Raw genomic sequence first — 22,251 nt, 5'->3', positions numbered from 1 at the left:
ATTGTATTTCTTACACATTCAGGCCTACGTGGGTGCATCAAGCCAATTTCCATCGATAAAATTATTCACGAGTCGAGTTCAATTCCCAAAGGAGAAAAGTTCAAATGACGTTATTCACGAGTCGAGGTCAATTCATTTTGTGTCGGAATTTCGAGTCTATATTATAAAAAAATATGATTTATTTATACGGCACTTACTAGTTATTTTCTGATGTGCGGTATACCTCATGCCATCCACGAAGACACGTGTATTTGTCAAAATTGGACATTAATGACATTGTAATAAGAACCACGGCACGCTTCATCGTGAATGACTTTACCTATATCTGAGTGCTATTATATACGTAACTAACAACTTTATACACCAATTTGAATGAAACTCAGACTATACAATTTTATCTTTTGGAATTGAAATGTTTGTTAAACAATTTGATGTCTATAAAAAAAAGAACTGAAATAATAATTGACTGGAAATGGTGATAATGATTTCAGTTCCATGTTAAGTCAATTTAAAAATTAAAGTGCAAGCAGACTTGAACGCAAAATTTCTTCGTATGCAGAACCCCTTTTTTATATTTAGGTATTTATTTACTTACGAAATTACACAGTGCGTACACTTAGGTACAAACCAGTAAGGGTGTTGCAATATTTTTCTAGGTACCTACTATATTACACACTCTGTCAATTTTTCAAGTACCTATCTATAACGATTCAAAAGATACAGCCCATGACCCTGTGATAAACGGACAGATAGAGTTATTATTAAGTCCCAATGGCACCAAAACAGTATGGCGCCAAAAAAGACTAAAAGAGGTTTTTAAATAGTATCTGTGTCTATTCACAGCATCTTATTACGACGTCTGACGGTAAATGACGGTCATTAAAGGCATTCCGTGGTGACGTTTTATAATCGTGACCATTTTCCGTCGTAATGTTGATTTCAAGGAGCATTTCACATTTTTACTACCGCTTAATGGGCTAATTTGTCAAAATGAAGATGAATTTGTCTTTTGTTTATGATAACTGTGCTAGGGTTTTTGTAATGTTGGCTTCGCACAGTTAATTTGGTATTTAACTATTCTTTATATGTTTTATATTCAAAGTTTGACAACGCGCTTTATTGAAGGAAAAATCAAACTTTTTTCCAGACCTTAACGTTGCTACAAATTAATCATAGTTTTGTATTGTTTAGCTATAATGGAATATTAATTTAAAAACGAATAATATTTTTGACGATTTCAATTGATTTTGTACTATACTTATTGTAAATTTAGCAAGGTCGAATATTTGTGTACTTATGTGGTCGCTAAGATAATAACTACATACTTAACTATGTCTAGAAAAGGATTAAGCTACCTTCGTCATCATCAAGCCGTGGTGGTTAATGGTTTGACTCAAGCAGAAGATCGTGGGTTCAAACCCAGGCTCGCATTCTAAGTTTTTCGAAATTCATGAGCAAAATTAAATTTCAATTGGGAACTACGGCTCAAGCCCTCGCATTCTAAGAGGAGGCCTGTGCTCTGCAATGGGAAATGGGAAATATATTGGCTGGGATGATGATGGTGTTGATCTTCTTGTCGGTGCATTGTGGAGGGTGCATATTTATTTGTGTAGTTATTATCTTTCATAACAACCATTGTTTACAGTTTCGAGTATTGCAGACGTACCGGCTTTTGCTAAAGCTCTATTGAAAAGTAAGTAAAAAGTAAAAAAAGTAGTTACCTATTCATTTTATTTTAATTCAAAAACTTAAAAAAAAATTGTGGTAGGTGGCAAATATAATTATTATGAAGTTATATAAAAACATGTAAAGAACGAGAAACCTATGTTCCTTCGAGTATTACCTGTTTAAGTAGAGTATCATTATTTGGTACCACCCTGCATATTCTAGGTATATCGCAAACTAGGTACTTAATTATTTTAATGTACAGATATCTAACAATCGGCCCTTTAAATTGAATTAACTTAATTTCCGCCCACCTGAATACTAAAGAGGGTGTTTTTCTTTACCTTTTGTAATTATAATAATATATCTATTGTAACAAAGAAATTATTTCAAGAAATCATTGACATTTTACAAAAAATGGTCTTATAGCAGACAAAGTTGTCTTATAAAGCGTGATTGTTAACTTTGAAAATGTATTTTACTATACAAATGTTAATGAAAGATTTACTTACTTGATTGTTTTACTGCAAAAAAACCATCCACTTGCACTGGTTAGTTCATTTAAGGTCACACTAAATAGATATACACATACACTGTTTATTCAAAATGTTTGGTAAACTTTTGTTGATTTATCTATTTCAGTTCTAGATTTTTAAAATAAAGAAACTAAGCAATACGTTAAGTGATTTTCATAACTAAACACAAACCCGAACACTCCTCGGAATCGAAAATAAAAATATTTTTTAGATTTTTTATTCATTTGATTTTTTGGCTCCGGTTTTTTATTTGCTTCAAATCTTGCAAGAAACTTTTAATACACTTTAAGTGGTATATTGACATGTTTGGTACACCTATAGAGGTTTGATGATTATGTATACATAATTAACAAAGTTATAGCGAGTAAAAACGCTTGTGTTAAACTTACTCAAAAAACTCAGAATCATGAGCACAATCGATTCCGATAGTTTAAAAAAATGTCCCCAAAAAAATTACAGGTTTTGCGACTTTTTTTTTCATATATTTTTTCATATACCTTTTCATATATGGGCGTGACAAAACTGACTCATAAAATTTTGTAAAAAAAATAGAGACATTTTTGAAACGATCGGAATCGATTCTGCTCTTGATTCCGAGTAGTAAAAGCCATATTTTTTCCAAAATTTCAAAAAAAAGGAAAGGACATACTTTTTTCAAAACGCCCGATTACAAAAATTTGGAATTTGAGCTTAGAAAAAAATTATAATGAAATATATGCTCTTCTGAAAAAATACTAATAAAATTAATAAAATAAATCCTTTCGTGTATGAATGATCCTTGCGGTTGTATTTGCGGCCTTACTTTCTGTGAGAGCGATTTGTGGTTATGATTTCACAGTATTATTTTTAAGAATTTAGCAATGAATTTATTATAATGTTTTATTTTATTTAAATAACACATATAACTTGACACACCCATAACACGAATATGACTGAGGCGTAACAAAATATCGGGTGACGATGTGAAGAATGCGCCATGCTCCGATGGGCCTATCGAGGAATTGTATCACTAATCATAAGGTAAGGATGTAGCTAAATAACGAAGTGAAGGAAACATTTTATCGATAATATTTTAACTTTTTTATTTTATAAAAATACTTTCTGTTTGTTACGGCGCATTTTTCTTGGCAATGATAATATTTCCGAAAGCGCTGGTGGTATATAAAAGTGACATGTGATGCTTTTGCCAAAATACACTGTGTTATCAAATTAATCCGGTTTATTTCAGCAGTAAAAGGTTTGACTGAATATCTAGATGTATTTTTTTATTTACTTATTTTTTATTATCGTTAAAATGTTTTTACTCGTACATAGCACTGTTCAAAATCTATCGCGCTAAAGGCACTACATTTTAAATAAACGTTTCCAATGAAAAACTTTCACGGAAGCGTTCAATCAAATAATAACAATCTGTTGAAACATACCATTTTATTATTATAATAGGAAATAAAATTTAAGTGAACTAGTAATTCATGTGACTAACAGAGATTTTCAAAAACGAAGAATTAAATAAATACTTTTTTCGTTGTAACAGAATCGTGTACACGTGTTTCCAGAAACATTGTAAAATATGGCACTCAAAAGCTTTTAAGATACGCTAAGTTTTTGTTCTTTACCCAAGACACAAAGCTTGGCCATTATTTCTGTAAGGGTCTTCAGAAAGTCAAATACTAAATAGGGAACAAGAGAGCGGATAATCGACTTCATTATTAAAATTCGGAGACTGCACGGCGGATTTCCTCTGACTTAGTAACAAACTTTTCTTCCCGTTTCTTTCAAAGTATTTTTTATTATTTATTTCTTGATCCTCTTTGCTAATATATAATCACTATGTTAGTTTACTCACTGATCTGTTTCAAAGAAGAAACCTAATGCTTAGCGTGATAAAATGTCGTCACTCTTTCTTCTTTTTTTTTGTTTTCTTTTCTTTGTCTTGGAAACCATGTATTAATACTAGCTGTTGCCCCCGAATTCGTCTGCGCAGAATTCGTTTATCGCTTTCCCGCGGGAACTATGCAATTTACCTGGATAAAAACTACATGTATATAATATAATTTCATCTAAATTGGTTCAGCAGTGTAAACATGAAAAAACAAACAGACTTACAAACTTTCACATTTACAATTTTTTTTTATTCGACTGGATGGCAAACGAGTAAGTGATTCTCCTGATGGTAAGAGATCACCACCGCCCATAGACACGTGCAACACCAGGGGGATTGCAGATGCGTTGCCAACCTAGAGGCCTAATATGGGATACCTCAAGTGCCAGTCATTTCACCGGCTGTCTTACTCTCCACGCCGAAACACAACAGTGCTAGCACTGCTACTTCACGGCAGGATTAACGAGCAATCCGGACGGAATATTAGTGGGATAAGCTATGATTAATGATTATGCCTATGTTGGGGGAGGCCTATATTCAACAGTGGACGAATCGCTGATATGATGATGATGATGATGATGAATAAAAAATAAAAAAAGGTTTTTTTTTTAATACAAAGCTAATTTAATTAATCACTAACTAAGGTTCTTAACTAAGTTTAATTAAAATCAGTTCAGTTTTTTATGAGTTATAAAATCTTAAAATGACTGGGGGTGTTTCAACTTTTCTAAGTTCTTATTTATTGATTCATTGTTATTTATTTCATTCGTAGTTCTGACGATCAAGACTGCTAAGTTAAAAAAAATCAGAGCATAAAACGAGCCATTTTACCAGCGACGTTCATATAGCCACACGAGCCTGTACGGTGAGGGCTGATATACACGTCGAGGGGAAAATGGGTTTAATGCTCGAGCTTTACACTTCTTTTCACTTCGATTGCGAGGAAATGTAACAGCAACAGTGGATACAATTGTTCACTTACTAGGTACCTTTTATTTTTCATGCATTGCTATATAATTATACATTTTTACGCTATATATGAACGCCTCGGGTAAAATGGCCCGTTTTATGCTCTTGCTGTACAATCTAGTCTTTGTATCTTCTGAAATAGAAATTAATTGAAGGAATGTACCTACAAGCGCGTATCACTTCAGAAGGGCTGCTGCACCTATTTGGTTATTTTTTTTAAGGTGACATGACAATGCAAAATTGTATGTACTAACTCAAAAAAAAAGATTATATTTTTGGTATTTTTTTTTGTTGCTTGTAATTGTTAAGAGAAGATTTGTTTAAAAAGTTCGAAATAAAAAAATATCTTATTATTTATCCCATAATCGTTACGGACGATACAAATTTTATCGATACATTAACCACTTGCTAACGACATTACTACAACTTGTCAACGATAACTAAAATTACTCGTAACATTCGTCTGGAAAGTCATAATAATGGTTCTATATGGTTGACAGCCGAACCCCAATGTGACCAATTTCTCTTCATTATAGTATAATTTGGCGACAGATCAGCAGAGCCTAACCTGATGATTTAATTTAGAACGAATTTCTTTTTTTCTGCAGAACAAGATGATTACAGCCTGCCAGTTTTCATCAGCATATCACAAGTAAAGTAAAGTGATTTTTCCTTTGAAATATAAATTGACTGATCTTACCGTATGTACCATTATCTATGTTGTTATGTGGCTAGTATTTTTTTTTCTCTTTATTAAGGTTTACCAACAATAGTTTACAACAATACATTGCAATTGTATACAAAGTTAATCTATGTGGAACATTGTAACCATTACTTAAAGGTAAACTCAGCATGCAAATCCTAAACTAATTACATAGTGCAAGGGGTAAGTACCTACATAATTTCGTGGAAGTTAACAGTATTCAGTTCTAACTAATAACTAATATTAAGCAAAAAACAAAAAAAAACAATAACAATAAACAGTGTTATTTTAAAGCAATCTATATATTGTGTCTGTAAAAAAGTCGATTTCTTATTTAACTGAACGACAAGCACAACTTATACCTACTTTACCTATTGGATAACCATTATTAATAAAACTGCCAAGTGCGAGTCGGACTCGCGCACCGACGGCTCCGTACAAATTTGTAGGTATGTATTTATGAATATCCAGTCCAAATTTAATAGCTCTAGATTAATGGAAAATAGGTACCCCACATTATTTTAATTCCCTTCAGTGTCGAAATATATGTTTTTTGCGGTGTATCTTACAAATTTGTTTTTTTCACAACTTCAAGGGACTGTAGATTTGTGAATATGCTTTTAATGTCAACTCGATATTTTCACGCGTTCTTGAGGTAAAGGGTCTTGACAGGCCGACGGACGGAGGGACGGACGGACAACCAAGTGATCCTAGAAGGGTTCCGTTTTTTCCTTTTAAGGCACGGAACCCTAAAAACCTAATTAATGTCTAAATATATAATTTTACCCGTTTCATTACTTTCTCACCAAAATCTTAATCAGACTGATGTTAAACAAATTTAATTCCCTGTAATTTCACGTAAAATTTCCCCAACAACGAACATCTTATAGCATTTTCAGGGTCTGTTGGGTTTTATAACTCGTTTATTACTAAGCTTATACCTAATTATTTAGGTATAGCCGACCTTGAAGCGTATAAAGCCAAGGTTGGAGCCACTAATACAGGTAGAGGTCCAGGGTTGATGCTTTCCCAGCTTTAAAACGCTAAAGGGCATTTCTATTTAATTTTCGAAATGTAGTTTTTTTTAAACATGCCATTTTAGTTTATGTTTTTAATCTCAGACGCAAAAAGAGGAGTTTGACGTCAATGTCTTAATTTAGGGGAATTCTGGGAAGAATGAAAAAACAGATTAATCGGTTTGGTGTCGACCGTTGCAGTCGGTGGTGGCGAAAAAAGGGCTTTTGTTTCTACGAGACAATCCTTATAATATACTAGTTTAACAGCGCCCTCTTTGAGCTGTTTAGAGAACTAATTGTTAAAATACAATCATTTGGTAGATCTCGTAGATCTTAAGGGAAAGTAGTACCATCAGGTTGGACTAGATGGCACTGCTTATATAAATCGTTAAATTGATAAATTTAACACAATGTGTATGGCTGCTTGTGGCATCGTACCTCTCAAACAGATGGGTCAAAGTTCGGATGGAAAGTTTTTTTGCAGCGTTTCTCAGATTGGTATGATAAAAAAATAGTTCAGCCGTTTATGAGATATTGAACTTTGAAATGACAATGTCGGGGTTGTTATGTTATCATTTAAATGAAATATGCCTATGTTTTAAAGCAATTGTTGTTTAATTTTTCAAATAATTTATGTTTCGAGACAAAACGACATTACACAAGTAGTATGTGAAAATTGTACTCATGTCATTTATTTTTTCAACATGGCAAGTTTCTCTGAGGAATAAAAAAGAAAATTAGTAATTTTCTGGAAATAAATAAACGTACAATTTTATACATTTCTAGAAATGCCCAAACACTTGCATCATCTTCAGAATGAAGGAAAGCTAAGTCTTTAAATGAATGAATACACTGCAGGTGCACCGTTTGCGTCTTTGTTACACAATGTGGAAAGTAAACTTTTTTTTCATCCATTCATTTGTTAGTTATAAATGATTTACATCCACTCATTCTTTCGTTAGAAATATTTAGTACTTCATTATTATTTTAATTTAATCATGAATTATGCTTCCATGAAATACTTTCTTAACCTGCACAAACCTGCAAAGCAATTCAATGATGTGTGTGAATTAAGTTCCCAATTCGCACTGAGCCCGCGTGGGAACAACAGCCCAAGCCCTCTCATTCTGAGAGGAGGCCTGTGCCCAACAGTAGCACTAATATTTTCTGGGATGATATGATGATGAAATACGTTTAATCTCTGAAAATTGCAGAGCTCCTACGGGATGGAGACTTTAAATGAATCTTTCGAAGTAGTCATGAACAAAAAGCTAGTTAAAAATATATTTTTAAAAACGTTGTTTTGTAGCCACTATTATTTTTATCAGCCCTTTAGTATTTTGTCGCCCTAGAGGACCCTTATCTGATGGTATGCTCGCGTGCCCAGTGATTTCTAGAGGTAAAGTATTAATGTTAAATGGTTTCCCTTTGCTAAAGGTTCAGCTTTATGGTTTGTTATTATATACTGATATTTTCACTGCTCCTATGGTGTACAAAAATTAATATATATTCCCATTTGTTCCTTTTTTTGTTTAAGTGACACAATGGTCAAAGTCAAAGACAAAATAAATTAATTCAATTTAGGCTATAACAAGCACTTATGAATGTTAAAAAAAATCTACCACCGGTTCGTAAAAACCTCTACTGAGAAGAGAATGCGGCAAGAAACTCAACGAGGTATATTTTTTTTTAACAGATTTACAATATTATTAAACGATATGTATACATCACAAGTATTTAACACATTTGCTGTGTTCCGTGTGCTAGTTTGATGTATCTTAGTTAGCATGGTGTACAAGTAGTTTACTATTATTTAATTGGGGTATTAAAATTACTTGGGATAAAATAGATAAATATTTGTACACCTGAAATAGCGACCAAAATGTAAAATACCACCATCCACTTTTGTACCTACCTATGTTCTAGCAAATAAAGTTACTGATTACTGATCACACAACTTTTTAGGTTGTCAAAATGATCTAAATATACGCTTTAAAACTCATACACCTCTGAGGTTTTCGGAATTGTTATACGAAAACCACAAAGTTTTTCGTGAAGGACAGCATTATAAAGAATCCTGCATACACCAGCGAAGCAATCTAAAAGTGTTTTAATAATAAAGAAGAAGTTGGATGTGGGATAATTTGAATGATCTCACTTATTTGCCAATCAGTAATCTAGAACACTGCATATTGCATTATAAAAAAAAGATAAACATTGAGAACAATTTCGGAACGTCTATGTGATTTCAAAAAAATTGTTTACTTTTACTTAGCTACACTATCCATTATCGCAATAGTTCAACATTCCCGTTCAATACGGAAAACGTTACAAGCAACAGTTAAATGCTATGCAATTATAAAAAGTACAGAAAAAAACTGATGATGTTAAAACCGAAAATGACACAAAATCATTTTGCCACTTACGCCACGGTTACCCACACATTTAACTCTCAGGATGTCGTGAATCAACCTAGTGGGAGGCCTGCCAACGCTTCGTCTTCCTTTTTGTGGTCGCCACTCGAATGCGTTTGTCATGAACATACCCCGCAACAGAGGTAGCAAAACCGTAGCATATGACAGTTTTATGTTAGGGTTGGCGATTAAGATGAATGATGTTAAGGTGAGATAGGTATATTTGTATGATTTAAATGACATTGTATTTTTCTTTGCTCGTAGTACTTAGTGACAACCCTGTCATACAACTGCTACAGATTTTGTTGATTTGCCTATGCTCGCTTAGCGCAGCCCAAGTGGAAACAGCTCAGAAGAGCGAGGAAAGATAAATGAAGCGTTTCACCTGAATAAAAGAAATTATTATTATTATTATTATTACTTGTTCATAGCGAACGCATTCCCCGCGACGCATCCTCTCACATCTCTGGAAGAAACGCACCTTCAACAAGACTGATTCTAAAAAATTCGGACGTATCTAACAACCTTAGTCATAAAAAGTTAGAGCCTCCTCGAAGGCTCCTTGAAGGCCCGATGCTAAAAAACATGATTCATAAACGTTTGTTAGCGCTAATCAGTCGATCAAGGCTCTACTAAAGTTAGAGGACCGTAGACTCTCTTTTATCTCCCTGCTAAGTCACAAAATGGCCGCCACAAGTTTGAACAGCTGACTTTGACAAGAGCAAAAAACCATGCCGAAGATATTTTTAGTGAAGGGAGGGTTACGCAAAGATTTAAAAAATCCAGGAAAATTTATTTTCAGGAATTTGTATTTAAAAATCCTCTAAATTAGGTATTTATTACTGCTACTTTACTAACAATAAATATGAAAAAAATAATATTAGGATGATTAACATAATTACGGCTTTTTGCACTTAGGTACAACATAAACATGCAGATCGGAAATGGCGGGAAAACAAACATCTCGCTTTTTATTTTTTTTCCTGCTAATTTGCTGTCACTGCTGTCAATTTTTTTTTAATTATTGATAAGGCCATTTTTTGTCTTTGATTTGTCAAGATGGCCAACATAACGCGTCTAATTCGTCTATCAGCAGCTCAACAGACTAGCAGACTGCTAGCAAGCGTTTATGAATCATACTTCTTGACAACCGTCTAACAAGCTTAATCAGTCTGCTAAGTAACAGACCGATCAAACCTCAATTAAGGATTGTTTATGAATAAGGCTGTAAGTCTCCAAATGCCACCGTCAATATTTTCCTTGATTATTCCGCAGTTCAAGTACATTTGAACAAAATAATCATCTAGTACATTCCACGGTCCGTTCCACCCATCAAACCAAACTCTGTTAGGCTCGGGTGGGCACATGACTGTCATTTGGTGGCGCCGGTCACAATGGGCCAGGTGGGTCGGGCTGCTTTCTATAGGGGAATACTTGTAGGACTAAACATTGAGTAAATGAGCATTAAAACAAACCCTAATCTGTGAAGGATTAATAGGTAATTTGTTGACACCAAATTCCAAATTATTTAATTCAGAAATAACTGAGTGAACAGGTACAAAATTTAAATCGATTCTCAAAATTACATTAATATCTAAAGCATATAATACAGTTAATGATTATATCCTCCTGAGTCCTGACATTTTTTAAAACATAGGCTACTTTTTATCCCGATTTTCCCACGGGATAGGGTTAAAATCTCGAACTAATAACCGCTGGGCTTAGAGCCATGAAATTTGGAATGGATTTTCTAATTTAACGTCAATGAAAACCACGATGTAATTTTAGGGAATTCCCACGAGAATTTAATTAAATCCCGGAATTTCAATTCAAACTGCTGTAGCTAATGATTTACGCGTGCGAAGCCGCGGGTATACGCTAGTACTATCCATACTTTACGTTTCAAATAAAATAACAATTTATGTCTTATGAAGTCGTGCTAATTAATTGAATCAGGCGTTACAAGATGGAAGCCCATATTCATGAATTAAGTGGTCAGTAACCTTAACAAGCAACTGGACTAAACTTTCCCGCATAATATTAGTGAAATAATAATATGTTGTACATAATATTTTATGTCTATTTTAGGTGGCGTAGTGGTTCGACCTCTCAAGCAGAAGACAATGAGTTCAAGCTCGTTTGCAGGTGGTAGGACCTTGTGCAAGGTCCGCCCGGATTGCTACCACCATCTTGCTCGTAATCCTGCCGTGAAGCAGCAGTGCTTGCACTGTTGTGTTTCGGCGTGGAGAGTAAGACAGCCGGTGAAATTACTGGCACTTGAGGTATCCCATCTTAGGCCTCTGGGTTGGCAATGCATCTGCAATACCCCTGGTGTTGCAGATGTTTATGGGCGGTGGTGAGCTCTTACCATCAGGAGACCCTTGCTCGAAAAAAAATAGACTCGCATCTGCAATAAATGTTTATGGGCGGTGGTGAACCATCAGTTGATACAGTCGCGACTCTCTAAGTTTTTTGAAGTTCATGTGCGAAATTAAGTTTTCAATTTACCTCGAGCTTTGCAGTAAAGATATTTACCTAAATATCGTTGGGACTGCACAAACCTGCGAAGTAAATCCAATGGTGTGTTGTATGAAGTTCCCAGTCCCCACTGGAAACGTGTGGGAGGGAACTACGGCTTAAGCCCTCTCTCAGAGGAAGCCATGTCCTGTTGTGGGGTATATAATATAGGCCGAGGTGATGTTGAAAATGATGATGATGATTGCTAATCTTTCATGACAACAAAACATAATCACTATAGTTTTACGACGTAACGTTTAATATCTTGAGCATGTACTCTAAATTCTAGAGTTGAATAACCATGTCCCTAGTCCATGATATGGGTCACGTCATTCAGCGAAAGGAAATGGTCAGCAGCACGCATTATTTTTTTCTTTGAATGGTAAAATGATACAACTCAAATAACAACATTTTCAATTTTTTGCTTGAGGCGACTGAGAATAGATTAAGGTAGATACCGTATAGGCGACAGGTTAGCAACCTGTCACTATTGTACTGTTTCTCTCAAACATAAAACCTACAATTGCTAAAAGTGGCTTCGAAGTTGGGAATACAGGCGTGATGTTTGTGTGTGTGTGTGTGTGCTGCTTTCCACGAGCATTTTTTTGTTTTTCTATTTCGAGGATCCCGAAAATATCCATAATTACGAAATTTTTATCTATTTCTGTTGCCTAGTTTTCAAATGAGACCGGGACTATGTTTGTATGGAAAATGGAACGAAGAGACTTCTCTCAAAGAACATAGGATACTTTATAGTATTAAGGATTATACACACTTATCACACTTTTTACATCTGTACAAATCGTAGATTTAGTATTGCGTGGATCTTTAGAGACTAGACATATTTTATTTATTTTGGTTTTACATTATTTTTAATCCTAACACCACAAAACGTCCCCTCCACGTTTGTTTTGTTTTTCAGTTACACCACTATACCTTTTTGACGTTTTATCGAAGTGTTATCAAGCAAAAGCTTCATTAAATGGACTTATTTAGAATGGTGGAGAGAAATGTTATTTAAGTGGAGGGTGCCACGCCATTGATCAATTATTATACAAGTATAGCGTGCTAGTTATATCAGTAAACTTTTAATTTTGGTCACACAATGGATATTAATCTTGAAATATAACTTATTTAGCAAAGTTAGGTTTGCAGGTGGTAGCACCTTGTGCAAGGTCCGCTCGGATTGCTACCACCATCTTGCTCGCTAATCCTGCCGTGAAGCAACAGTGCTTGCACTGTTGTGTTTCGGCGTGGAGAGTAAGACAGCCGGTGAAATTACTGGCACTTGAGGTATCCCATCTTAGGCCTCTACGTTGGGAACCCCCCCTGGTGTTGCAGATGTTTATGGGCGGTGGTGATCTCTTACCATCAGGAGACCCACTTGCTCGTTTGCCATCCAGCAGAATAAAAAAAAAGAAAAAATTCAGTTGGGTAAATTTTTGGACAGATAAGGGGATATCGGAATAAAAATTTGCCTATGCAGTATTTCAGATGTCCAGCTATCTAAATACTTACCAAATTTCATCCAAATCTGAATCTTTTAGCCTTTTTAGCGTGAACTAGTAACAAGCACATACACATACTCAAAAATTTCGCATTTATAATAATAGTAGGGTTACATTTGGTACTTCTTGCATCTTTTCATTTATTTATGCTGCGCCTTACAATGACAATGAAGCTTTACTAATTTAAGCCCAACACATTGTCATAACTACTCCATTTGCTCGGCTTTCGGGTAAACTGCCATGCTTATCAACTTGCAGATATAAACGACTTCGCTCAACTCCATCAAATAGTCGTAACACTGAATCCTCAGTATATTGACATCAGTTCATACATCTGTCCCTTTCTAACTCCGAAGCGCGAAAGCGATGGATGTGTGTTAAATGGGAAAGTACAAGCTTACAAATGGTGTTTGGAAGCATTTCGTTTTTTATGAGGAAAAAATAGCAAATAGTCAAATGATACATATTAGATACACAGTGGATATTTTTCAACCCTGCCTACTACAAGAAAAGTAGGTACTTACTAATCTAAGTGCTAAAGGAGTCATCCCATTTTTTTAGGATTCCATACCGAAAGGATAAAAACGGGACCCTATTACTAAGACTCAACTGTCCATCTGTCTGTCTGTCATCAGGATGTTTCTCATGAACCGGACAAGTAAAAAACATATCTTAACAATTAAAAATTTAATAAATATAAATTAATACTTCATGTACATTTCGAATCAACTGTGACTCGAAAAATGGCAGTAGACGTTCACAAACATACAGTAAAAGTAATAAAAATTAAAATTATCCTTTGGCAATGGTGGCAGCTTGGCCAACGACCTGGACTGCAGGGCCAGCCTTGATGATGCCATCTCGGATGTGTTGGCCAACACGCTCCTAGAACAAGGAAAAAGCATTAAAGTGTTGTCTTCTCTGTCGTTTCACTCTTTGCAGAGCGGTAGAGAGATAGGAGCACCGTTAGGAATATCTTGAATTTCACATGAGGCAGGTCTTTAGTCTTTCACTATAAGAACGATTCCGTGCTACAGTCCACCATAGCATCCTCAGCTGAAAAAGGTCCGCTGTTAAACAAAGGCCTCCCCCTTACAACGCCACAATGAAGACAACTTGTCACCTGTATCCAAAAGTGTCAAAAACTAGCATTTTGAAACTTTTTAACAAAATTTCGAAAGGGTTAGTAGATGTCACAGGGGACCGAAGAAGAGAACACTGAAAGCAAGGAAACGCTGCCAGCATCTTCGGGATCTTGCCAAAGGGGTACTCTTTAAGTAATTTGTTTTAGGTTTTATTTTATTTTATGTAAGTAGGTATTTTAAGTTTAGGATGGGTAGTTTTATTAATTTAAGGGGCTATCCGAGGTTTCATCGATTTTTGACAAGTTTTAATGAATTTTTAATTTTATATGACTTTTTAAACATTGTCCGAAAAATCACTTATTTCGTATCACTATTGACGTGAAAGATTTAACATATACGAAATCTACATATTTGGGTTTGTCTTTGACGTCTCTAAAAACTGGTCGAGGGTTTTCATTTGAAACTAATTAACACAAAGTTATGACCAGAAAATCAGTTTTTTTGGCCTGAAATTGTTCAACTTTGATGCCAAATATCTCGAAAACAATGAATTTTGAAGTAAATATGGGATACCATATTGCTTAAAGCCGTTGTTGTTAATATAATAAGCTACAAAAATCATTAGAAAACTAAGGAATTCAGATCGAAGGTCATTTTAGGGCATGGGATGCCCTTAATGCTTATTGTTATACATGTTCAAAACTTTCGCGATCTAATATTTGCTTAGTTTGGGGGTCCATCAAATGGTTTGATTTGCCCCAAGATATTATTATGAATATTATTTTCGTATGAAACCCGATATATATTAATTCTGTAAAGAAAACCAATTTAGCCTAAGTAAATATTTTTTGCTGAATTTTAACAAAAAGCAATATTGAACCCAGGAACAAATATCCGCCAAGCTATTGGAATTTGTTACAAGTTTTTTAAGTTTTTTCAATATCGGAACGGTGCATGCGCCTTATTCACTCTTGTTTCTTTCTTGCCCTAGTTTTACGTAAACAGTAACAGACCTAATTTGTTGGAGTATTTTCTAATTGAATTTTTTCGGGTCTTCCCGCTACTAACGTAATTAAATGGTAATGTGTTTCTCATACGCACATTCTACTTGTATTATAAATACGAAAGTTTGTTTGCCATGTGTGCGTGCATGCGTGCTTGCTTGCGTGTGCTCTTACTAGTGTCTGTGTGTTTGATGATTCTTCATGATTTTTTATTTGAATGACAAAAGAAATAAAATACCGGCCAACAGCGTCTCGAACACGCCCAGGATAGGGTTAACCTAATATTTTTCTAAGGATTTCGTGTTGTGTACGGAATCTTTCAAGTTTGGGTATATTTTATACCTTAGGCTTGCTATTTGCTCGTAAACTGCTAATAATTCTCAAGCAACCATAGCCGCTATAATTTTACTTGTAAATTTGATATATTTACTACTATTCTGATTTATTTTTTATTTTTCCAAACAACAGTTTAGACTTTAGAGGGGGTGATGACCGACTTTAATGAAAATTGGCACTTTAAAGTTCAATATTTCGCAAACAGATAACAGAATAGAAAAATTGTCTTAGCAACCCCTTAATGGTTTATTAAGATCTATCCAACGATACTCCATACTATAGGGTTAGTCGGGAAAAAAATCACCCCCACTTTACGTCTACGAAAGGTACCTTCTTACCATAAAATTTCTTTTTTTGTTTTTTTTTTTATTTTACCACTTTGTCGGCGTGATTGATATGTATATTCATGCCAAATTACAGCTTTCTAGTACTAACAGTCTCTGAGATTAGCCGCGGACAGACAGACGGACAGACATAGCGAAACTATAAGGGTCCCTAGTTGACTAGGGAACACTAAAAATACGTGTCTAATATTTTATGATAATATAACAGACTATTTTTTTCTTTATAACTATAACCTATTTCCATGAGATTTTGCAATCAGAAATTTCAACTTGAGTGTCATATAATGATTCAAGCAAATAAAGCCGCGGATTAAGACTAGTGTGTATATAACGCGTATTTGGGTCACTTGTTGTATTATTAATATTGCAAAACCGCGTATCAACGTTCACAATAGTTTAGCCTGTCAAATGTGACAGGTGAAAGATGTCAAATAAAGGCAATAGGTTTTTATAGCTTGTGGTTGACCATTTCAGTACTTTGTCGAGCAGAATCTGATCAAAATAATTGTTGTAAAACTATGGAAAACCAAAAAAAAGAACATTTTCGATTATGCTATGATTTTCCACTAATATTATAAATGCGAAAGTTTGTAAGTCTGTTTGTGTGTTTGTTAATCCATCACGTCAAAACCGCTGTACGGATTAAGATGATATTCGGTATACTTACAGATAGTTTTATCCCGGGAAATTGGATAGTTCCCACGGGATAGCAATACACGAATTCTACGCGGACGAAGTTGTGGGTAACGCTAGTTTGAACATAATTCTCACACTTGACCATCATCGTACAAAATTTAAACCGCTAAAAAAGATTTAAAAACAACATCAGAATAAATACTTATTTGGCAGGTGGGTACTTACAAGTTTCTTAAAAGGTTTCCATCTAGGTTCAGGGGCAGCGTCCACGCAACTTAAAGCCATGAAGACAGCGAAAAAGAAAAAGAACAACTTGGAGAAATCCATTTTCAAATTTTAGTTTGTTTTAAAAAAAGTAACGAATGTCGCTGTCAGCTCGTTCAATGGCAGAATGATTATTTCAGCAATTTCGAATCTTTATATACGTTTTAAATTTTCAAGCTCATTGCAAACACCGATACGTAAAATAAGGAAAAAAATACTTTATTCAGTTGAGATAGAGTTGAGATTGGACGCAAATTAAACCTTTACTCGGGTTAAGAACCGAGACGCAGAGGTTGGTAGTTCCCCGTACACTGAGAAGTAGGTGTTGTATTTGCATTGTGATAAAGAAATTGTGTTTTAATAGTTGAGTGATCTGCACTCTCGGAGATGAGGTCATCGCTAATCAGTGTTCTATTTAATTTACGAGTGGCTTAACCGATAGGGCAGCAAAAAGAGAATTATTATATTTAAAATACTTCATCAATCATTATAGTGTTTTTATTGTAGTTCTACTTTTAAAAAATTAAGAAAGTTGCTTCAAATTTATTATAAACTCAACAAAGGGTATCAAAAATATAAAAAGTACTGTCTAATTTAACTGTAGCATTAAATTGGGTACTTAATTTCCTATCTACTTAGAATTTTATTTGTCATAGGTATTTTCCTCAAAAGCATTATAGTACTACATTTTGTTTTCTTTGTTTTATTTTATTAAGACAAGTGCTTCGGTATTTACCTACACGATAAACAAGAGCGTGTCGGACACGCCCAAGATAGGGTTTCATAGACATTAAAAAAAAATCAAGTAATATTTTTCGAAGCATTTCGTATTGCGTAGTGCGTACGAAATCTTCCAAGTTTAGGTATATTTTATACCTTAGGCTGCTATTTACTCTTAAACTACTACTAATTTTTAAGCAATTTTAGCAGTTATAATTTTCCTTGTAAATTTGATATACTTAGTACCATCCTGATTTTTTTTTAATTTTTCTAACCAACAGTTTAGATTTTAGACGGGGAGGAGGGAGGGGGGATGGGACGCTCGATTTTAATGAAAATTTGCACTTTGAATAATTCGCAAACAGATCACTGAATCGAAAAATCGTCCTGGAAACCCTCTTAATGGTTTTAAAAGAACTATTCAACGATACACCTCACTATATATGTAGGGTTAGCCGAGAAAAAAAAACCCCCACTTGTCTATGGGAGGTACCCTAAAAATTTTATTTAATTTTACCACTTTGTCGGCGTGACTGATATATTAATGCCAAATTACAGCTTTCTAGTACGGTCTCTGAGCTTAGCCGCGGACGGACAGACATACACAGATATGGAAAAACTATGTGTTCCTAGTTGACTACAGAATCCTAAAAATATTTAGTAAATAATATTGCTTTATTCCCCAAGGATTAACCTGTCACAAAAAAACACATTATTCTTATATTATCATGTTTACATGCACCGGAAGGACGACAAAATGGTTTCTTTGTCGATAACTCTTTCGTAATGGATTTGCTTGGTAAAGCAATAGGGCATGCGCCTCCTGAGGCTTCAAAGATTAAATAAAAAGGATATTTCACTTCTAATTTTCGTAAAGTTGGTGTTTATGCTGGATCTAGGTGACATAAAATTACTTTTTATGCTCTAGTGCATAAAGTAAAATCTACGTCAAAGACCAAGGTAATCTCAGGTGTCAACACAACAGCCACAAACAAAAAATTTCCATATATATTTTTTAATAATTTTAATTTTTTGTTAAACTAAAAATCAGTCAAATCAATGAAAATAAATCAATAAAACTAAAAAAATATAATTATATAGCAATGCATGAAAAATAACAGGAAAAATACCCTAGCAAGTAATCAATTGTTTCCACTGTTGCTATTTAATTTCCTCTCAATCGAAGTGAAAAGCAGAGACATTTGCGAGGTTTAAACATTTTCCCCTCGACGTGTCTATTTACCCTCGCCGTACCGGCTCGGGTGGTTATATGAACGCCTCGGGTAAAATGGCTCGTTTTATGCTCTCGTTGTACAATCTACTATTAGAGGCACACGAACGTATAACTAACGTATAACGTGACTTTGACTTTGACTTGGCGCCAACCGGTTTCGAGTCAACGGTACCCAACGGAATATGAACGCTCGCGTAACAGGATAAGCTTTAATTTCGCGTACAAGTCGTAAGAGTAGGCAACGATTTATACCTAAACTTGACTTTTGTTCGAGAGAGTCCCTTCTGTACGGTAGTGCTATTAGTTATTTGTGCTATTGTACCGTTTTTGTCAAATTAAAACCTAAAATTGCTAAAAGTGGCTCCGAAGCGGTAACGTTTCGTGTGCTCTGCCTACCCCATTTGGGGATACAGGCGTGATGTCTGTGTGTAAACAGGAAATTATTTACAATTAAATATTAACTGTATGGAAACTGAAGATTATAAGTTAGGTACACGTAATGAATAGAGCTCTGCTCAGGACCGTCCCGCCGGAAGGAATGGCTCTGCTGCTTGGCCGGCCTTCTGGGCAATTCAAATCATTCCAAAGCCGCAGCGCAGTTCCACGCTCCGGTGTTTATATGTTTCGACACTATTGCCAACACGCGGAACTGATTACCGAGAGGTTAGTATCGGCACAAAAATAGTAGCCTCCCTCCCCTCATCTCGTTCCGTTGGGTATCGTAGAAGGCGACTAAGGCTTCATCCAGAAAACTTGGTGAATCGTCTTCTGCGTGGACTATCAGCGCAATACGGCGATCACCAAGTCGTCCCAGCTAAGCCTGGGGATTATGGCAACTCCCTCCTTATAATGAAAAGTACATGTGGTTTGTACATGCGGGAGTGTGGTTAGTACCACACTCCCGCAGAATACCGGCGCGCGGCGTGAAATAGTAGTTTTGCTACTGTGTTTCGTACGGTGAGTGGGAGATCCGGAGGCCCAACTCTCTTCCCCCTATTACTCCCCTCCCCCTTCCCCTCTCCTCTATCCCCCTCCACTTTAGGCTGGCAACGTACCCGCAGTCTAATAGTAGGGGTCGATGGGTGGCGGTGATCGCTTATCATTAGTTAGAGTCGCTTAGAATATATATCTTTATGTCTGCCTGTCTATGTCAAAAACCAATCTAGTGCGTATATTTTGCTTAGGAGCAGGACTCTGCCAACACTGGACGTGCATAGATACAAAAAAAAACTGTACGGAACCCTAGGTGGGCGATTCCGACTCACATATAGCCGGCTTATTTATCACAACACTGTTTTTTCTATAGTTTCGCCGTTAAAAATAGTAAACAAACAGATAAAATAAATCTCTAGATTATTACTGAAGTGCTAGTTAAATGAGACTGTTTAATTAGTACTCAAAATTTAATCTAGACTTCAGAATTAAGGTGACATTTATTGTTTTATAATGATGTCAAGTTTAATCTTATCTGTTAAGGCATTTCTACATTACTGCAAACTTCTGAACTGAAGTTGAAGTGGAATTTTATTATACACGGCACCTGCATTTGCAATATTTGCATAACATAACCTAATCTTACCAACTTTAACCCCCTGCTTTACCATCCATTGATTATATTTATTTGACGGATAAATGTGACGCCGTATCTGTTTGTTTTGTTCGAATAGACGGAAACGGCATATTTATCCGTCAAAGATGTTTTATTTATTTAAATAAGAAATGCAAATTACATTGTACCAATGAACTAAAATAATTTCCTTGCTCACCGCGACCTTACGATAGCTAAGCTTATGCAAAATATGCGGTTCATGCAGATCCTCCACCTCCACACTGTAAGAACACACACAAATCACACAAACCCATCTATCACCACCACCACACTACACTGACGCGTTTCGAACTCAAACAGAGCTCATCTTCAGAGTGACACAACCGTACACCATGCTACCAGTTGTTAGACCCAACAACTGGTAAACAACAAGTCTAACAAACTGGTAGCATGCAATTTAACCATCAGTTAACACTAATCAAGGGATGGTGAAACAGCCCCTAAGATAACAAAAATTAATACCAATACGGCATACGATAACTAAAAACTTTTTATGTATATTTTGGTTCAATAGAAATTGCAGACAATGTAAACAAACCCATTATACCTTCATTCATTATTTCTACCACTGGACAAGTAATAAAATCAGAAGTTAGGTACATTCTTCATTCAGTAATAGCTGCTTAAATTTAGTCAAAGTCAAAGTCAAAATATCTTTATTCAATTTAGACCATAACAAGCACTTATGAATGTCAAAAAAAATCTACCACCGGTTCGGAAAAACCTCTGCTGAGAAGAATCCGGCAAGAAACTCAACGAGGTATATATTTTTTTTAAAAACAGTTTTACAATATAATTAAATGATATGTATACATCACAAGTATTTAACACAACTTTATTTTTAACACAGTAGGTTCGCTATATTTGAAGGGATCGCTAATGCGGATCGGAATTATGTCCAAATATCCCTGTCCATGATATAATCATTAACTTTATAATACGCCTTAGATATTAATGTCTTCAGGTTGCCTGGAAGAGATCGCTCTGAAGCGATAAGGCCGCCTATTGCTTACCTTAGAAATCTCTATGTATATACTTGTGTTCTCTGTACTGTTTACTGTATTGGTGTGCAATAAAGAGTTATTGTATTGTATTGTATTGTATTGTCTTCTTGACAATAGATCTGAATTTTGTATCTGTTTCATTTATAATATTTTTTGGAATTTTATTATAAACACGTACGCAATTTCCCAGAAGAGTTTTTTGGTTTTAGCCAGTCTGTAAGATGGAACTTTAAGCTTCCCTGTGTTTCTAGTAGCCTTTGGCTTATCGACGTTAGTGGGAAAATCACATATGTTCTTCCTAACATACATGATTATTTCAAAAACATAAAGTATAGTTTTCAGACTACCTATAGCAAGTTTCGGTGTTTCAAGTAAAAGAGGGTATTCATTATAAATTGTAGGAATTAAGTATTGCTTTATTCTTCGTCCATAGTAGTTATTTGCTGTTGGTTGGAACAATTTTCTTATTTTACTAGACATTATATTTATTTTCTTATTCATTATTATATTTTATTTAGATTTTGCAGGTGGTAGGACCTTGTGCAAGGTCCGCCCGGATTGCTACCACCATCTTGCTCGCTAATCCTGCCGTTAAGCAGCAGTGCTTGCACTGTTGTGTTTCGGCGTGGAGTGTAAGACAGCCAGTGAAATTACTGGCACGTGAGGTATCTTAGGCCTCTAGGTTGGCAACGCGTCTGCAATACATTTAGGTACTTATACTACCATACAATGCACAGGGAGAATCTTACAAGAACCATGTTTGTATTTTTTTTTAATGTATTTTCACCGATTACTCAGTCAATTT

The 22,251-nt window shown here is 35.1% G+C and overlaps 1 protein-coding gene across 1 annotated transcript; it reads right to left on the bottom strand.

Moving 5' to 3' along the window:
- Window positions 1–13,882: 13,882 nt before the first annotated feature.
- Window positions 13,883–17,015, bottom strand: LOC141442122 (cecropin-like). Its single transcript, XM_074107030.1, has 2 exons — window positions 16,841–17,015; window positions 13,883–14,095 (listed from the first exon to the last, which is right to left on the bottom strand). Exons 1-2 carry the CDS (start codon window positions 16,940–16,942, stop codon window positions 14,003–14,005), a joined length of 195 nt encoding a protein of 64 aa, XP_073963131.1. The 5' UTR covers window positions 16,943–17,015; the 3' UTR covers window positions 13,883–14,002.
- Between the last annotated feature and the right edge of the window lie 5,236 nt (window positions 17,016–22,251).

Source organism: Choristoneura fumiferana, chromosome 25 (assembly GCF_025370935.1).
Source record: "Choristoneura fumiferana chromosome 25, NRCan_CFum_1, whole genome shotgun sequence".
NCBI classification, from domain to species: Eukaryota; Metazoa; Arthropoda; class Insecta; order Lepidoptera; family Tortricidae; genus Choristoneura; species Choristoneura fumiferana.
This window is presented reverse-complemented; position numbering and strand designations above follow the sequence as displayed.

What these genes read in the sequence shown, in the direction of transcription:
- LOC141442122 (XM_074107030.1), bottom strand. Translation starts at nt 16,942, where the DNA reads ATGGATTTCTCCAAGTTGTTCTTTTTCTTTTTCGCTGTCTTCATGGCT. An exon ending in GGAAACCTTTTAAGAAACTT is followed by an intron (nt 14,096 to 16,840) that starts GTAAGTACCCAC and finishes TCCTTGTTCTAG; the next exon opens with GAGCGTGTTGGCCAACACAT.